General features: G+C 39.9%; 1 protein-coding gene across 2 annotated transcripts; it reads right to left on the minus strand.

The window, feature by feature from the left end:
- Positions 1-1,935: 1,935 nt before the first annotated feature.
- LOC149800420 (uncharacterized) lies at positions 1,936-18,560 on the minus strand. Of its 2 annotated transcripts, XM_089960058.1 has the most exons (9): positions 17,634-18,560; positions 13,359-17,516; positions 12,731-12,928; positions 11,207-11,419; positions 9,726-9,902; positions 8,723-9,075; positions 8,171-8,261; positions 2,336-2,415; positions 1,936-2,062 (listed from the first exon to the last, which is right to left on the minus strand). In XM_089960058.1, exons 1-9 carry the CDS (start codon positions 18,310-18,312, stop codon positions 2,024-2,026), a joined length of 5,988 nt encoding a protein of 1,995 aa, XP_089816184.1. In that variant the 5' UTR covers positions 18,313-18,560; the 3' UTR covers positions 1,936-2,023. The 2 variants fall into 2 exon arrangements, with proteins under 2 accessions (XP_089816184.1, XP_089816183.1); XM_089960057.1 differs by having other exon boundaries at positions 13,359-18,560.
- Between the last annotated feature and the right edge of the window lie 610 nt (positions 18,561-19,170).

The raw sequence follows: 19,170 nt of genomic DNA on the forward strand, positions 1-19,170 counted from the left end.
TATGACTGCCAACATATTCAGTATGACTGCCAACGTATTCAGTATGACTGCCAACATATTCAGTATGACTGCCACTATTACTGCATTGAAAATATTGTTCTGGCCACTTCCTCTGAATCGATGGATATATTGACTTGGGATTTTCTCCAAAAAGACTTATAATGATGTCAACTTATAATGATGTCTGCTTATAATGATGTCTACTTGACCCACAAAATGATACCAATCTGTCTGAAATGCAATCTGTCTGGAATCCAATATGTTTGGAATCCAATCTGTCTGGAATCCAATCTGTCTGGAATCCAATATGTCCAACACATTAGATGATTTGCAAAGTCTCTCTATTGCTGAAGAACATTAGAGATGATTTCAACACACAGCAGTAAGAAGAACGAAATGGTTCTGGAAATTCGATTCTCCAAGTAGAGCGTGAGTCCCTTTGAAGAACTCTTGTTTCTTTCCCAACAATACCTATTATTGATTTAACAAAACGTAAGACATGGAACTGAGGCAACATTAATAACCTTCTATCCATGTTATGAAGTGAACGTTCAAGAGTCAGTACAACGAGGTCTGTTCTGTTCTTGCATGGTTCGTAATGAAGTATAATGAGGTCTGTCGTGTTCTTGCATGGTTCGTAATGAAGTACAATGAGGTATGTTATGTTCTTGCATGGTTCGTAATGAAGTACAATGAGGTCTGTTCTGTTCTTGCATGGTTCGTAATGAAGTACAATGAGGTCTGTTCTGTTCTTGCATGGTTCGTAATGAAGTACAATGAGGTCTGTTCTGTTCTTGCATGGTTCGTAATGAACATGTTAATTCAAACTTACAAGAAAATATTTTTCTTACCAAATATGGCATGTTGGTGTTTCGCAAGAATATTCGATATGGGTTAAGTACTCAGTAGTTGAAACGAAAATATGAACAAGAAATGGTCTTGTGTATTCTTGGAAGCCAACAGATCTGCAGTCATTGTAAGAGATTGTTTTCTTCCCATCTATATGCTCTTGTTTCTTCTTTACTTTGTCTTTTGATCAGTATTACTTGTGGCCGGATTCCACGTATTCAATAGTTCTCTATAACGTCTAAAGAAAGATAATTGTGACATGTCCATGAGGACTATATTTCGAGATTTACAAGCCAGTCTTAAGATTAGGCTAATTCGAGTTTTACAGACTCTTCAACCTCTTTGTAAAGCCTGATTCTTTGTAAAGGCACTTCCTTGAATTTTGTATTTCTATTTTATTTTTCAACACTTATTTCACATTTAATTGAATTTTAATGCGTGTGACAGCGTCGTAATCAGGTCGGCTTTGTTTTGTTTCTAATGCTATCATATGCACATTGCCATAAAATTGTTTAGCTGCAAACCTTTCACCACTGGAACAACTCAGATTGAGAAAAATGACTATAGGTTAGTTCTTATCCCAAGAAAAAACGTCCGTCTATGTGCGTGTGTGGAAATTTTACCTGAGCAATGTTTTCCTAGGCAGGGATATTTCCTTCAGACGCGGTCGTATGGAAAGAATATGTGTGAGTTCGCGCTTGCGCGTGCATGCGTGCCTGCGTGTATATGTGTGTGTAAGCGTCTTCTTGTGTTGCAGATCACCTTTTTACAAAGAAGAGGTTGCGATAATAACAGGCTGGATATCTAATTAGTATTACGTACGCAAGGGTTACATACTTATATGTTTTGTGTCCAGCATGTTTCCTTTCCCCAGAAAAGTTTCATTTTTCGTCATCACTGCTTATGCTAACGTTGTAATTATTCTTATTATTGGTTTCGTACTTGTTTTCTTTTTTTGAGACATTCTTTTGGATTTTTTGCATTCAAGAGATTTACCACTACATAATAATCATCACGTGTATGTCAGACTTTGGAAAATATAATAACTTTAATGTATCACAATATTTATTACCAGTAACAGCTAGATGAAGAAAATAAATAGTTTAATGTACAAATAATACAGAAAAAAAATCAATAATGTGAGACAGGATAAAAACGGGATGTTCTTTAATGATTAAAAATCACCAGGAATACACATTGTATAGATGTTTACCTGAAAAAGACATAACATAATATATATATATATATATATATATATATATATATATATATATATATATATATATATATATATATATATATGATACAAGGTATGTGTACATTTCAGCGGTCATTTCAAATTCAGAATATTTATTTTTGTAAAATATAACATTAAAACATTGTTAACAAAAGTGCATTGAGAGAGAGAGAGAGAGAGAGAGAGAGAGAGATAGACAGAAATAGAGAGAGAAAGATGACTGGGTTCTGAAACAAAACTAGTACTTACGTCATCTATATGTCCGTTGAATCCAGATCCATTATTGCAGCCTCCAATCATCAATGGGTTGCCATTGGACTTCAGTATACCTATTTAGTAATATATGAAAAGTTTGGTTAATATTGGACTTTATAATACCTATTAATTAATATATGAGAAGTATGGTTAATATTGGACTTCAGCATACTTATTCAGTAGTATATGGGAAGTGCGGTTAATATTGAACTTCAGTATACTTACTCAGCAGTATAATGGAAGTGTGGTTAATATTGAACTTCAGTATACTTACTTAGTAGTATATGGGAAGTGTGGTTAATATTGGACTTCAGCATACTTATTCAGTAGTATATGGGAAGTGTGGTTAATATTGAAGTTAAGTATAGTTACTCAGCAGTATAATGGAAGTGTGGTTAATATTGGACTTCAGCATACTTATTCAGTAGCATATGGCAAGTTTGGTTAATATTTGACTTCAGTATACTCACTCAGTAGTATAAGTGTGGTTAATATTGGATTTCAGTATACTCACTCAGTAGTATGTTATAAGTGTGGTTAATATTGGACTTCAGCATACTTATTCAGTAGTACATGGCAAGTGTGGTTAATACTGGACTTCAGTATACTCACTCAGCTTATATGGAAAGTGTGGTTAATAGTGGACTTCAGTTTGCAAATTCAGTATAATTTACTCTTGGACTTCACTGACTATAGTTTGGTTACCGTTTCTGTTTTACAATACCTACCGTGGTGAATATATTCAAATTTCTTTCTAATGCTATTTTAGTTATACGTTCTTGGTACCTGAATTCGCACATGTAGGTCTTTCAACCTATTATTAAGTAAATGTTGGGATGACTGAGACGGTTCTTAGCCGTGTGGTGTACTGATGGAGTATTTCGAAGATGGCTAGGACTGATATGAGGTGTTCTGATGGAGCACTTCCAAGATGGCTACGAATAATATTAGGTGTGCTGATGGAGCATTTCTAATATGGCTAAGAATGATATGAGGTATACTGATGGAGCATTTCCGACATGGCTATGAATGATATGAGGTGTACTGATGGAACATTTCCAAGATGGCTAAGAATGATATGAGGTGTACTGATGGAACATTTCCAAGATGGCTAAGAATGATATGAGGTGTACTGATGGAACATTTCCAAGATGGCTATGAATGATATGAGGTGTACTGATGGAGCATTTCCAAGATGGCTATGAATAATATGAGGTGTACTGATGGAGCATTTCCAAGATGGCTAAGAATGATATGAGGTGTACTGATGGAACATTTCCAAGATGGCTATGAATGATATGAGGTGTACTGATGGAGCATTTCCAAGATGGCTACGAATAATATGAGGTGTACTCATGAAGCACTTCCAAGATGGCTAAGAATGATATGAGGTGTACTGATGGAGCATTTCCAAGATGGCTAAGAATGGTATGAGGTGTACTGATGGAGCATTTCCAAGATGGCTAAGAATGATATGAGGTGTACTGATGGAGCACTTCCAAGATGGCTGCGAATAATATATGTGTACTGATGGAACATTTCCAAGATGGCTACGAATTATATGAGGTGTACTGATGGAGCATTTCCAAGATGGCTATGAATGATATGAGGTGTACTGATGGAGCATTTCCAAGATGGCTAAGAATGGTATGAGATGTACTGATGGAGCACTTCCAAGATGGCTAAGAATGGTATGAGGTGTACTGATGGAGCATTTCCAAGATGGCTATGAATGATATGAGGTGTACTGATGGAGCATTTCCAAGATGGCTAAGAATGATATGAGGTGTACTGATGGAGCACTTCCAAGATGGCTGCGAATAATATATGTGTACTGATGGAACATTTCCAAGATGGCTACGAATTATATGAGGTGTACTGATGGAGCATTTCCAAGATGGCTATGAATGATATGAGGTGTACTGATGGAGCATTTCCAAGATGGCTAAGAATGGTATGAGATGTACTGATGGAGCACTTCCAAGATGGCTAAGAATGGTATGAGGTGTACTGATGGAGCATTTCCAAGATGGCTATGAATGATATGAGGTGTACTGATGGAGCATTTCCAAGATGGCTACGAATTATATGAGGTGTTCTGATGGAGCACTTCCAAGATGGCTACGAATAATATTAGGTGTGCTGATGGAGCATTTCTAATATGGCTAAGAATGATATGAGGTATACTGATGGAGCATTTCCAACATGGCTATGAATGATATGAGGTGTACTGATGGAACATTTCCAAGATGGCTAAGAATGATATGAGGTGTACTGATGGAACATTTCCAAGATGGCTAAGAATGATATGAGGTGTACTGATGGAACATTTCCAAGATGGCTATGAATGATATGAGGTGTACTGATGGAGCATTTCCAAGATGGCTACGAATAATATGAGGTGTACTGATGGAGCATTTCCATGATGGCTAAGAATGATATGAGGTGTACTGATGGAACATTTCCAAGATGGCTATGAATGATATGAGGTGTACTGATGGAGCATTTCCAAGATGGCTACGAATAATATGAGGTGTACTCATGAAGCACTTCCAAGATGGCTAAGAATGATATGAGGTGTACTGATGGAGCATTTCCAAGATGGCTAAGAATGGTATGAGGTGTACTGATGGAGCATTTCCAAGATGGCTAAGAATGATATGAGGTGTACTGATGGAGCACTTCCAAGATGGCTGCGAATAATATATGTGTACTGATGGAACATTTCCAAGATGGCTACGAATTATATGAGGTGTACTGATGGAGCATTTCCAAGATGGCTAAGAATGGTATGAGATGTACTGATGGAGCATTTCCAAGATGGCTAAGAATGATATGAGGTGTACTGATGGAGCACTTCCAAGATGGCTGCGAATAATATATGTGTACTGATGGAACATTTCCAAGATGGCTACGAATTATATGAGGTGTACTGATGGAGCACTTCCAAGATGGCTAAGAATGGTATGAGGTGTACTGATGGAGCATTTCCAAGATGGCTATGAATGATATGAGGTGTACTGATGGAGCATTTCCAAGATGGCTAAGAATGATATGAGGTGTACTGATGGAGCACTTCCAAGACGGCTGCGAATAATATAGGTGTACTGATGGAACATTTCCAAGATGGCTACGAATTATATGAGGTGTACTGATGGAGCATTTCCAAGATGGCTATGAATGATATGAGGTGTACTGATGGAGCATTTCCAAGATGGCTAAGAATGGTATGAGATGTACTGATGGAGCACTTCCAAGATGGCTAAGAATGGTATGAGGCGTACTGATGGAGCATTTCCAAGATGGCTATGAATGATATGAGGTGTACTGATGGAGCATTTCCAAGATGGCTATGAATGATATGAGGTGTACTCATGGAGCATTTCCAAGATGGCTAAGAATGATATGAGGTGTACTCATGGAGCACTTCCAAGATGGCTAAGAATGATATGAGGTGTACTGATGGAGCACTTCCAAGATGGCTAAGAATGATATGAGGTGTACTCATGGAGCATTTCCAAGATGGCTACGAATGATATGAGGTCTACTGATGGAGCATTTCCAAGATGGCTAAGAATGATACGAGGTGTACTCATGGAGCATTTCCAAGATGGATAAGACTGATATGAGAAAGCGCTGAAAAATCAGGCATGAAAAAACTTGTCAAAATCGGTGATTGAAAGTTGAACCTAATTTTTAAAAATGAATATATTTACAGTGTTAAAGGAAGCGATAAATCTATGAAGAGGCCTACATATAATCGACGGAAATAACAAAACAATATAAAACAGTAAACACAAACGAAAGTGTGGAACTGTACAATTCACATGATTGTATGTCAGGTGCAAGGGAACATTATATATGTCGCGCCTTATTAGGTTAACATCAAAGTTTTAGTCTCAGTGGAGTTGATGGTAATCCATACCAAGACGTTGTCCAGTAGAGCTGGAGAGCCAATTATCAAGTCCAATTGGCAATCAAATCCATACCAAGACGTTGTCCAGTAGAGATGGAGAGCCAATTATCAAGTCCAATTGGCAATCAATTTGCTGCCACATAACAAACTTATTTAGACATCTTATGGTTGAATGTAACTAGTGGTTAAAGTAAGTAATGTGGCTCTTTCCTGACGTGGATATCATTATATATATATATATGTGTGTGTGTGTGTGTGTGTGTGTGTGCGTGTGTGTGTGTGTGTGTGTGTGTGTGTGTGTAATATTGTCGATATATTGCGTTGTATAAACTTATTATAAATCCATTGCATGCCTTTTGTATAGGGCAAAACCAGTAAGTAAAACTAAGTTTAAACTCGTATGGTGTTTGATTTTAAAATTATAGCTAAGTAGCCTTTAAGCTTCCATGTGATGTTTAGAGTTAAAATAGCCTTTAAGCCTCTTTGTGATGTTTAGAGTTAAAATAGCCTTTAAGCCTCTTTGTGATGTTTAGAGTTAAAATAGCCTTTAAGCCTCTTTGTGATGTTTAGAGTTAAAATAGCTTTTAAGCTTCCATGTGATGTTTAGAGTTAAAATAGCCTTTAAGCCTCCATGTGATGTTTAGAGTTAAAATAGCCTTTAAGCCTCATCGTGAGGTGTAGATCTTAAATAGCCGTTATGACTCCTTGTGATGTTGAGAGCTAATATGATAGCTCTCTGCAGTTTCGTATTGTGCAAAGGGTTTTACAGAAAAAGAATTTCCCTGGATTTCCTCACTGGTTATACTGCCTATTTAAAAAGACCTTGTATATCTTAGGGATAATTCAAAGAACCTTTAAGTCCCTTTAAGTTTTTGTATGATTGATGTAATATGGATTATAGAGTGTAAAGCTTGGCCTTACTCTAGATGTGCACCTTTCAAAAAAGTGCTAGCTCCTCTTGGTCATTTTCACTTCCTGAACTTCAGAGGTAATTTGTATAAAAAAGAGCGGATAACCTTTTACATTTAATATATTTGATAATTCATTCAATGCACTTTCGGAAGCTATAATTATCTAGTCTGGCAAATTTCATTTTCCCTATTTTAATAGCTGCTATGGATCGTATACTTTAGACTAATTCAAGCTGACTGTTTAGCACAAGAGAGCAGTCATTGTAGTTAGCAGTGTGCTTAGATCATGTACAATTTCCGAAATTACAATACCCAAAGAAATTTCATCCACAATACATTATTGTAGCATAGAAATATGCCAACATTCTCTGTATTATGCATGTTTTAAATGAAAACAACTTCACCATACATACGACACTCTCTCGAATATACATAATAACTTGTGAGCGCCCCTTCTATCCTTGAAGCCTTCTTGTGTTGTTAAGAACTAAAATAGCCTTTTGCGTCCTTGTGATGTTTAAAGCTAAAATAGCCTTTAAGCCTCCTTGTGATGTACAGAGATAAAATAATTTTTAAGCCTCTTTGTGATGTTTGGAGCTATTATATCCTTTAAGCCTACTCGTGAGGTTTAGAGCAAAAATAGCCTTTATGCTTCCTTTTGATGTTTAGAGCTGAAATAACCTTTAAACCTCCTTGTGATATTTAGAGCTAAAATAGCCTTCAATCCTCCTTGTGATGTTTATAGCTTATATATCCTTTATGCCTCCTTGTGATGTTTAGAGTTAAAATAGCCTTTATGCCTCCTTGTGATGTTTAATTTGATCATTTAAAACTTAGAATTTCGTGTTAGAATCGGACACAAGATATGAAATAGACGTGTAACAAATTAAGCTACGGGAATATGTTGCAATAGGCAGGTCACATGATGTCCAAATCACGACTGATCCTTTATAAAAAGGAATTTGCTTTCTTAATATGTATTTAAATGGGGAAAACACCAACCTCCACATGGTAGTGACTGCCTGTTCTTTCCTACTCCTCCTACGAAACTCTTGCCGTTGAAGTAGTAGACAATCTCGCACCATGTGTCATCCTGCAATAGAGAAGAAGATTTCTGTTAGCTAACTGGTTCAGCAGAAAACGCTTATGCACCTTACTTGGCGTTTATGATGAGATGGACAATTATAGGTTAGAGTAGAGGAAGACTTAAACTGTTTTCTCATACCATCGAAATCTGAGAAAAACATGAGTGCAGTTTTAATTTTGAGAAAAGAAGTTTATTATGACCTAATTTATTAGTTTATGGTACTGACGTCTAATGCTTTTATTAATACTATTTTTAAAACAATCAGCAACAATTGCACAGGTAGTGATCGGAACCACATTCACCGACAACATTGTAAATGGCTATGTATGAAAAATCTTATGTGAATTTGCATCTTTTCAGATTACCCATTATTTCCTTGCGAATATTTAACATTTCACGAGTATATTACATTCTGAAGAATTCAGGTTTTCCTATACACATGCACATTCTAGTTAAGTTTTACCTACCTCACACAAATCTTCGATTACCATGGGGCTAGCACTTCCCGTGACAATGGCTGTCATCTTGACCTTGCCATTCTCCCTACAGATGCTGATTGTAGGTTCGCCATCAAAACCACAGTTGGAAATAATGGTTTCCGATCTTTTGCTGGAACCAATGAATGGTTTGATTCTCATCTTGATGCCAAATGTTGTTCCGTAGAACCTTCCGGTGAATCCCCAGAGGGTTATGTGTCCAGCACCAGCGAATGAGACAGATCCGTGGTCGATGTAACATCCCATGAAGCTGAAGGCAGTGTTGCCGTCAGAATGATCTATGAAACCGTCGTCGAAGTTCATATTGAATTCTGGTCTGCAAGCTATAACATCCAGAAGGAAAGACGCATTACTTCAAGAGCCGAACACCAATAGCATATGCACATAAAGTATCTGTTTTTAAATCAACGGGTTTATTTGGTTTAACCTTTGAGATAAGGACAGTAATGTCATTTTAATAATTTTTGTTCTTCAATTTTAATTTTTATTTAAACGTTTTAAGTTCCTGTAGAATAGAGTCAATATGACAGTACATTAATACATGAGTGCAGATCTATAGGTTAATGTAAACTTATTTGCACCATATGAGAAAATAAGTAGTCCCGTGTAGAAAATAACTTATCTCCCTTTTCGCTAGCCAAAGTTAAGAGCCGGCAAACTGGTACATTTGTCTAAAGACTGAGGAAACAAATTAGTATCTGTCATCGAATTTCGTTCTCCGAAAAAGATACGTATGTTTACTTTAAATGACTTTATTCATTCAGCAATGTTTCGTGAAAGGAATTTTTAAGCCCCATTGTTTATTTGCAGGCAGAATAAAAGAAGCCTAAATTAGTGCATAGCATGACAATTAAATTAGACCAACTATGAACATAATACAATTATACCAATTTTTAAAATTGCAATGAAAATATATCTTTATTCGTGATGCCTATGTTTATGTGTATATAATGTGTGATCGTTCCTTGCTTACATCTCTGTCTTGGCTTGGAAATGGTCAGAGAGGATCCAGATGAACTGTACCGAGCACTACAGCGACATTCCAGGGGGTTGTAGGTCGTGCCAAATGGGCATGCGCGGAACCTCAATCCACCATGCTCCAGGTTGATGTAACCATAGATGTTTGAGCCGTCCTCCATACTATTGCAAGCTTGACAAAAGTTTTAAAGAATAAATACATTACAATATACACACCTTTGGTTGTTACGTCATATAATTTTATATTACAATATACTCACTTTTTGCTGTTACGTCATATAATTTTATAATAACATTTACTCTATTTTTTGGCTGTAGCGTCCTATAATATTGCAAAATCTGGATTACTTAATTAATAATGGCTCATGCAGCGCATGCTTTAAGAATAATATATATTTTTTAAAACCTGTCGCACTAACAAAACGATCTGAACCTTCTTGAGTTGAAGAGGTGTCATTTATGATCCTTCTTTAGTAAGATTAGATTCGTAATAGGAAGACCAGTGATGATCACATACAAGTGCTCATTTCTAAAACGTTTATGAACTTCGTTCAAACCGTTTTACCGCTTTGAAATTTGGCAATTAAAAAAAGATAAATTATTCAGTGTTGCTAGTTTCAAAAAGTTCGTTTGAAGTCAGCACATGTAAAGTTCTATTTACCATATGATGAAAATCACCGATTTTATTATGTGCAACTGTAAATTCGTAAAAGGAAACGATTGGTAAGGCTTATGCGAGAGCTCCGGGCATTATTCATTTTCGTGAGAAGGTCGTCAGGGCAATTGAGATGACACGAAATTGTATTTTCACTTGTTGAATACTGTGGCGGACGGAGTTTAATTGACGCCCGGACGGAGTTTCGAGATGCCGTCCTTAGACGCGTATTTTAGGGCGGCGGCATCATCAAGGGTGGCATCACCAATGTTCAAAAGATTCTAATATTTTCTCCTCTCTCTCCCTTTTCTTTTCTTTTCTTTTTTTTTTTTCTTTTCATTTCTTTTTTTCCACTTTAGTTCTTTTTTGCGTCCTTTTTCTGTCGCCCCTACAGAAGTGCCGCCACGTGCAATTCGCCCATATTGCTCCTTATTCGGTATATATTTTTGTTACATGTATTACTGTGTTGATATGCATATTACACTACCTTTGTCCTCACACCCCAGAAAAGATCCTTGAATATTAAAAGAAAGTTTTAAAGTTTAAAATATCTGAATTGGGTTTTCGCAGTATCATATCAACGACGTCATTTAATAAATAAGCTGAGTTAAAATAACATACCACTGTTAGGCGGTGTAGTTCTGTGTGTGACCATGGATTCACGCGTCTATTCACACATGGGCAAAATGTACTCGTACAAATTGACTTCTGTACTTGATATTTCAAATTAAGTACTGTTTACAATATTTTAGCACTTGAGGACTCGAATCACATACTTCTTACAACCCAAACAATTAATCGAAATGAAATGAACAACTTACTGGAACTGCCTAGCCTTTGTATAACTGCATCGGAGGTCTCACATTGATCGTCGCATTTATCTGTATCAACAGCACCAGAGACGCATTCGTTGTTTTCATCATACTTAAATCCGGATGCGCAACATTTGGGAGTGGAAACGCCGTTAACACATTGATAGTAGCTGTTACAACCGCCCTCCCTGCTGTAGTGCTTCTTACCAGTAAAACACGGGTCTATAAATAGAAAAGTTAGCTTATTTCAGTGTAAATCGCACAGCTGCATATTTGTGTCATAACTGAACAGAGAATGTCCATTTAAATTTCGGGTATCTGGGGCATGGGATATTTTGGTTTATAGAGAATGTGTTCATATTTCTTTGGGTAGTCTCTTACGTGAAGTTAAAACAGGTTTTGTCCATAGAAAGTTGGCTGATGTACTTTTTTTCATTACCACAAATTGCGTGAACTACTCTATTTTTCCATATTTTGCCTTAGTATGGATGAATTTAGTACACAATACGTATCAAAATCATGCGACGTTAATGGATAACAAACAAAACACAAGTCCGCAAATTCTCATTGTGTAGCATTGTTCATGTTACTGTCAATCATAATATTTTAGTGCCATTATATTTGTGCTTATGCAGTAAAGTAAGCATGTTGGCTATTTACTTTAGCGCGAAAATGAAATTTAAATACCTACCTTATTATATGGAGAAACAATTGCGAAATTGCAGATTTATAGTAATATGTTGAATTTGTATATTAGAATAGAAACAGAGAATCAGCGGTGGTCATCCATGCACTTCAGTATAGGGGGTGAGTAAGAATCTATCCATATACATCTGTGAACAAATCACTTTTTTTGACTGCTCGAACGAATTCGCCAAACTTGTCAGACGCTTTGACGCCTTAATTGTCATAAGCTTTGACGTCTAACTTGTTAGAAGATTTGACGCTTTTCTGACAGTTTGACTTTCCACTAATAAAGTACATTTTGGGGTTCTTATTTCACATAATTTTCAAAATGTGTTAGAATGACAATTACTGTCTTGTGTTTCAGAATTCCAGGACCTTCGTGAGCTTTAACTTTGGCATATATCCATCATATTGCCTTCCCTAACGCGTGGCTAGTTAAGCTCTTTTTGCGACAGTACAAAACCGTCGTTGACGTACTTAATTTCTCAAATGGATTACTGTCATGCCCTAAATGTACATAAGTTACATATATTGTTCATTTATTTTATTTATATCTAATTTCTTCTTCAAAGATATATTTTTAACTGAAATACTACAAATAATTACCCGTCACATCCTCAAATCAAATTTCATCATCAACAAGACCAATGATAATTTTCTAGATAATTTTCGAGACGAAACAGCTGGAATATTTTTTTAAATTTTCAAGTATGGTGGCATCATTAACTTGTTTTTTAAATTACAGGAGTCAATCGCAGGGTTCAAATTGTAAAGAATCCAACTGCAGATTTTACAATACTAATTTATGGCTGTGTATGTTAGCATTAAACCACACCAACAAACTACCTGCAGGACAGAACACATCGTCTGGTCGTCTACACAGCATAAGGGCCTGATCCCAAAAGAGTCCATAGGGACATTTGCGAATCACTGGACGCACCGTGGCTCCGACATAATAACATTGGAGGAACTTCTCGCAATCTCCAGGGTACTTGGCATATCCAACACCGTCAACAAATGTACCGATTGACCCTAAGCAAAGACCTGTTGCATGTAAAAGAACAAAAGTGACTGATTTAATTAAATATAGAAAAGAAGCTAGTTATTCTATATTTTTCTATATTTATTTATTTGATATGTAGTTAATTTTTTTTACAATCATAAAGAAACCTTTTTGCAGGTTTCGTTGTTTTTGTTAAAGCCCAAGTAAAATGATAGTAACTATTGCATATAACATACTCCTTATTGCAGTTAAACGAATATTGTTGTGGAAACTATATTGTCACATAACACGATTACGGGCTTTTAATATGTTTAATATTTTGCTTATAAAGTGTTCATTAAATGGACAAAAAGGCTCCAACAGATTACAGGCATTGCAGTTTGTATCCACTCACAATCCTTTATAGGATACAAAATGTTTTGGGATGAAAACTTTAACTCGAGATTAGGTCTTCTTCCTTTCTTCACTTACCGTCAAAGTCTTGGTTGAGCGCAGACTCCGTTCCAGAAGTGAGAACTTGAGCTGATGCAGGCATCGGTTCTAGAGCCGGTATCCGAACCACGGAGTGTTCTGAAGTAGCTGCAGCCAATGGGTCGGGATTAAATGAAAGCAGATCCATCTTCGTGGATTTTATGTTCTGAAGGGCCTTGATGAGATCTTGGAGTGCAGACTTTAATCTAGACCCGTCCTTGTTATCGTTCTTTTCTTTCTTGCCATCGGTTGTCTTGGAAGCTGTGAAGGAATAATCAACAAGACCAGGATCAGGACCTGGTACAGGCAGGGGCACAAGTGCAGGTGCTGTATCAGTCACGAAGGCAGATGCTGTTTTGGGTGCAGGAACTGGCAAGGGATCAGGTCCAGGGGCTGACCCCTGAACAGGACCAAATGCGATGTCTGGAACTATAGGTAGTGGCTGTGCTACTGATGCCACAACAGCACTAGATAAAACATCCATTCCTGACAATATGTCTGCGGGACTAGCAACAGGTCCGGTGTCGCGTCCTTGTCCAATATTCGGAACTGAAGGACTAGATATTGCAGCTGCTGAGGCAAACGCTGCTTCTACTGATGTTCCACCGGGAGCAGGAAGCAAACAAGCTGGGCCTATACAAACGTTTCCTGTTGGCTGTGCTGATAGCCCGTTACCAACTGGGCCAATATCTATTGAACCTGAGCGTGGACCAAAATCAGGTCCAGATAATACGGGACTGGACGGTGCTGATTTAAGTTCTGGTTGCATAACATTCATGTTTGGAAATGAAGACCGACTAAATTGAGAGGATGGGCTGCCCATTGAAGGGTCGGCTCTGCCAACCCCAAGGTCAGTCATTGATGGAACGTCAAATCCAGGTACATCGATAGGACCACCTACGCTATCTCCTGGGCCGCCTCCTAAGACCTGTGTCGGACTACTGTCAATCGACCTATCGCCTTTAGGTTTGGCAAGGTCAATAACTTTCACCCCAGATTCTTGAATGTTTAATCCGACATCCATTCCAGGAACTTTGATATTCATACCCGTTTCACCCTCCAATTTTATTTCTGTTTCTTTTCTTCCATCGAAACCGGGAACTTTTGTTTCGATCTTTATCTTAACTTTTTCGTCGTCTTCTAATTTCTGTTTAACTTTTATTTCCGCTTTTCTTGCCGAATCTCCGTTTCCTCTTTGCAATTTTATTTTTGTCTTTAATTTTTCATCATCTTTTGATTTATCTATGTCAACCTTCAAAGGCGAAAGTGTCGTAGTCGTCATATTAGATTCGAACATTTTACTGCCATCAAACGTCATACTTCCACTTCTTTGATTGAAACTGAAATCTACTTTTCCTAGACCTTCGCTTGCACCAACTGACCCGTCACCTCCAAAAGGACCAGCATCTCTCATTGGAACTGATACTACAACCATAACCTTAACCTCAGACTTACTAGATCCAGAACCGATGGAGACTGGAAACGTTCGACTCAGAGAACCTCCCTCCATTCTCTGCAATTTGCCAGGGTCAATAACGATGTCTGGAATACTGATACTGATCGGCCCACCTGACGTAATTGATCCCTGAATATTTGATTGCGGCACATTTGCGAAAACTACACCATCATTTCCTATAGGAACATACTTTGCTTCAACACCACCACCACCATCATTTGTTCTAATACCTCCAAACGCCGTACCTCCTCCACCCATTGCCATTTCGAGTCCTCCAATATCTCCATTCCCACGTCCATTTATGACTTGACTGCCATCTTTACTAAAGCCACCTATAAAACCACCAATGGTAGAAGCCCCTCCACTTCTGCGCATTCCAACGTCTATATCTAATCTACCTGTTGCACCAACACCTCCAGCACGTCCTGTTCCTCCACCTTCTAGGATGTTAAACCCAGATCCAGCACCGCCAAAACTATATGCATCACCTATACCTCTACCAATTCCTGCATTGCCAAGTCCTTCTCTACCTGTCCCGCCTCCGCTGCTACTGCTACCTATATTGCCTACCCCATTTCCACCTCCATCACCTCGCCCACTGCCTCCTCCTATATCAAATATCATTCCACCACAACCAAGTCCAAAACCACTGGCACAACCATTTCCTTTATGGCCACTACCTAGTACGCCCGTGACAGCATCAACTCCTCCATTAATACCGCCACCGACATTTCTTACATCGAACATTGTTCCTGATCCTCCGACAACACCAATGTTGACTGCAGATTCAGCATTTCCTCCGCCGAAGCCAAATGTGATCGAATCAAAGGATCGTCCCCCTACATCAGTTCTGAGAGAAGGTCCGCCTACATCAATTATTGGAGATGGCCCACCTACATTGGCTTTGATTGATGGTCTACCTACATCGATGCCTTGTGCGTCCCCACCTGGTCCATGTTGTCCAATGCCTGCACTTCCACTGATTCTTTCAACGTTACCTACTATTCCATTTAATAAAGCACTGCCTGCAGCATCACCACTTCTCCCTCTCAAAATCATATCTAATGCAGTTATATCGCCCCCACCAGAGATACCTTCAGATCGAACACCATCTGCACCGACAGAACTGGAAGATACACCACCTAAAGAAGCACCCATGCCTCCTAAAACATCAATGTTGACTGCAGGTTCAGCATTTCCTCCGCCGAAGCCAAGTTTGATTGCATCAAAGGATTGTCCCCCTACATCGATTCCGAGAGAAGGACCGCCCACATCAATTCTTAGAGATGGCCCACCAACATCCGCTTTGGTTGATGATCTACCTATATCGAAGCCTTGAGCACCCGCACCTGGTCCATTTTGTCCAATGCCTGCACTTCCACTGATTCTTTCAACATTACCTCCTATTCCATTTACTAAAGCCCTGCCTGCATCACCACCATTTCTACCTCTCAAAATCATATCTAATGCAGTTATTTCGCCACCATCAGATATGCTTCCAGATCCAACGCCTCTTGCACCGACACCAATGGAAGATACACCACCTAAAGAAGCACCCCCACCTAAAGTACCGTCTGAAGTGCCTTTTCCTCCTCCTCCTCCTCCTCCTGCACCACCACCTGCACCACTTCCTCCTCCACCACCACCTCCACCACCTCCTCCACCACTACCACCTCCTCCACCACTACCACCTCCTCCACCACCACCTCCTCTTGTAGATCTTATGGTTGTTGTCATGTAATACGTTTTATCATTGTCTTCATTATCTTTTTCCTTAACGTAGACTACTTTCTTTCCGGTAGTACCCCCACTTGGCATTTCCACCACTTCCCTATCTGCCTGCTGACCGTCGTGAATAATTCCAAGTGCCATATTTCCTATACCGCCACCAGATTTTCCAGCTTTTTCACCAGAACCAACAGCAGTTCCTCCCAAGCCACCGCTTAGACCCGTAGAGCCACCACCGAAACTGCTAGAGGCAGCAACTACGTCGCCAGAGACCCCATCCAAGTTTCGGAAAGGAGACGAGCCACCAACTCCCCCATCTGCAATTGACACTCCGTCAAAACCGCTTCCTGCATCACTTTTAACCCCTGTGGTTCCTCCAGCTCCTTTTCCAACATTGCTAAACACAACATCAAGACCAACACCATTTCCACCCCCATTATTTCCAAAGCTTCCTCTTGGTAGTCCTCCTAATCCCATATCGCCACCAGCTACATCGAGACCCATATTTATGCCAACACCTCCAGAACCTACACCTGTACTAGTGGCGCTTCCCAAATTAAGACCATCTCCACCACCGGAAGCCCCTGCACCGGTAAAATCAATAGCCATTCCACCACTAGCACCTAAATTTATACCATTTAAACCGCGACCGCCACTATCACTGCTGCTTACGGCTCCCCACATGTCGAGACCAAAATTTCTTCCAGGGCCAACACCACCTCCTCCCACAGTACCACTAATGCCGCCGCCTGTTTCACGTCCATACGCATCTCCACCTCCTCTTTCTCCACCTAAGTGACCACTACCTCCTGCAGCACCACCGCCTGTACCTCTAGCACCGTCTCCACCTCCAGTACCTCCTCCGCCTCCAGCACCACCACCGCCTCCACCTGCAGCACCGCCTCCACCACGTCCATACGCATCTCCACCTCCTCTTTCTCCACCTAAGTGACCACTACCTCCTGCAGCACCACCTACCCCTCTTCCGCCTGAATTACCAATATTGTCGCCTGCTGTTCCACCTCCACCTCTGCCTCCTCCTCTTGTACCGCTTCCGCCTCCAGCACCTCCACCGCCTCCACCTTCAACACCGCCTGTACCTCTAGCACCGTCTCCACCTCCAGTACCTCCTCCGCCTCCAGCACCACCACCGCCTCCACCTCCAGCACCTCCTCCACCTCCAGCACCGCCTCCACCTCCAGTACCACCACCCCCTCCTATCCCACTGCCGCTTCCACCGGCAGCACTTCCAGTTATAGCTCCTTTGGAGCCACATCCGTAACTACCACCTCCTGCGCATTCTGTTCCAGAAGCTACCGATCCATCACCTCCAAAACTACCTGAGTCAGAACCACCCAGGGAACCTAAGTGCAAGGTTTTGACAAAGTAATCAGCATAGCCAGTTGGGGATAGACCCAAGTCAGTGAAACCACCCAAACTTCTAGAGTTTCCAAAAGTGTTCCCGTCTGATCCATGTTGTTCTAAGGCGCCAGAGGAAGCAGCTACTCCTGCTAACGAGGACGTGGGTCCCATTGAGCCGAAACCTGATGATGCCGCTGATGATGCAGCTGATGATGCAGACGACGAAGCAGACGATGAAGCAGACGACGAAGCAGACGCAGAGGCTAAAGTGCTTTCATTATCCAACTTGCAGAGTGGTCCAGTTCCGTTGAAACATCCTTTTTTCTTTGGATGTATTCTTGATTGAAGCATTTTAAGTCGTTGTTCTCCCGCTATCTTTCCTTTGCCTTTTCGTATAAGTTTCATCATTTTGCAAGCTGTTCCACTAGTGCCTCCACAGTTTTCATCAGCGGGTTTTCCCGCCGCGCTAAACGAAGCGGACGCTGTTGCTAATGCTTCTGACGCTACAAAATCCCTTGTGTTTCCAGCTGTAAGCGCAGTTGGTCCAACAGGGATAGTATGGTGTTCATTACTGATTCCACCACCAGCTCCTCCTTTACCAACACTTGCACTCCCTCCTCCCCCTCCCCCTCCTCCTCCTCCTCCTCCTCCTCCTCCTCCTGCTCCCACTTCTCCTCCTCCCGCTCCCCCTCCTCCCCCTCCTCCCCCTCCTCCTCCTCCTCCTCCTCCACCTCCACCTCCACCTACATCACCACCACCTCCGATACTACTGGTAAAGACGACTGCATTGTTACATCCACTGTTCAAACTAAGCTTGCAATCTGGTCCCAGTGAAAGATAAGCGCCCAGAACCGACCAGTCCAATAATGCCAACAGACAAATTGCAAATTGCTGAACGTTTTGCTTCATTTTGTCTGAAATAAAAATCAAACAGTAAAGGGAGTCGATTTTGATAACGGAGTATGAGAGTGTGCACTTCTGTTAAACTGATATCGATATTTAATTGATATGTCGTCTATACATTATATACATCAATAATCTTGATGTTTACAATCTCTACTCCAAGAACAAAAGACAATCCACAATAGTTCCTGATTATCTGAACTGACAAGTTCTACTTAATTTTTCAATGCACTGTTTCTTTATCTGCGAGTTAGCTAAACATTGTTTTAACTATCGCCTGGATATTTGATAGCGATAGGGGCATGCTTAATTTAAAATCTGTCTTCCATGCGAGAGAAGGACTGTTGTATTCTGTCAAGAAAT

Source organism: Sinohyriopsis cumingii, chromosome 5, assembly GCF_028554795.1.
Source record: "Sinohyriopsis cumingii isolate HCF-2022 chromosome 5, ASM2855479v2, whole genome shotgun sequence".
Classification (NCBI taxonomy): Eukaryota; Metazoa; Mollusca; class Bivalvia; order Unionida; family Unionidae; genus Sinohyriopsis; species Sinohyriopsis cumingii.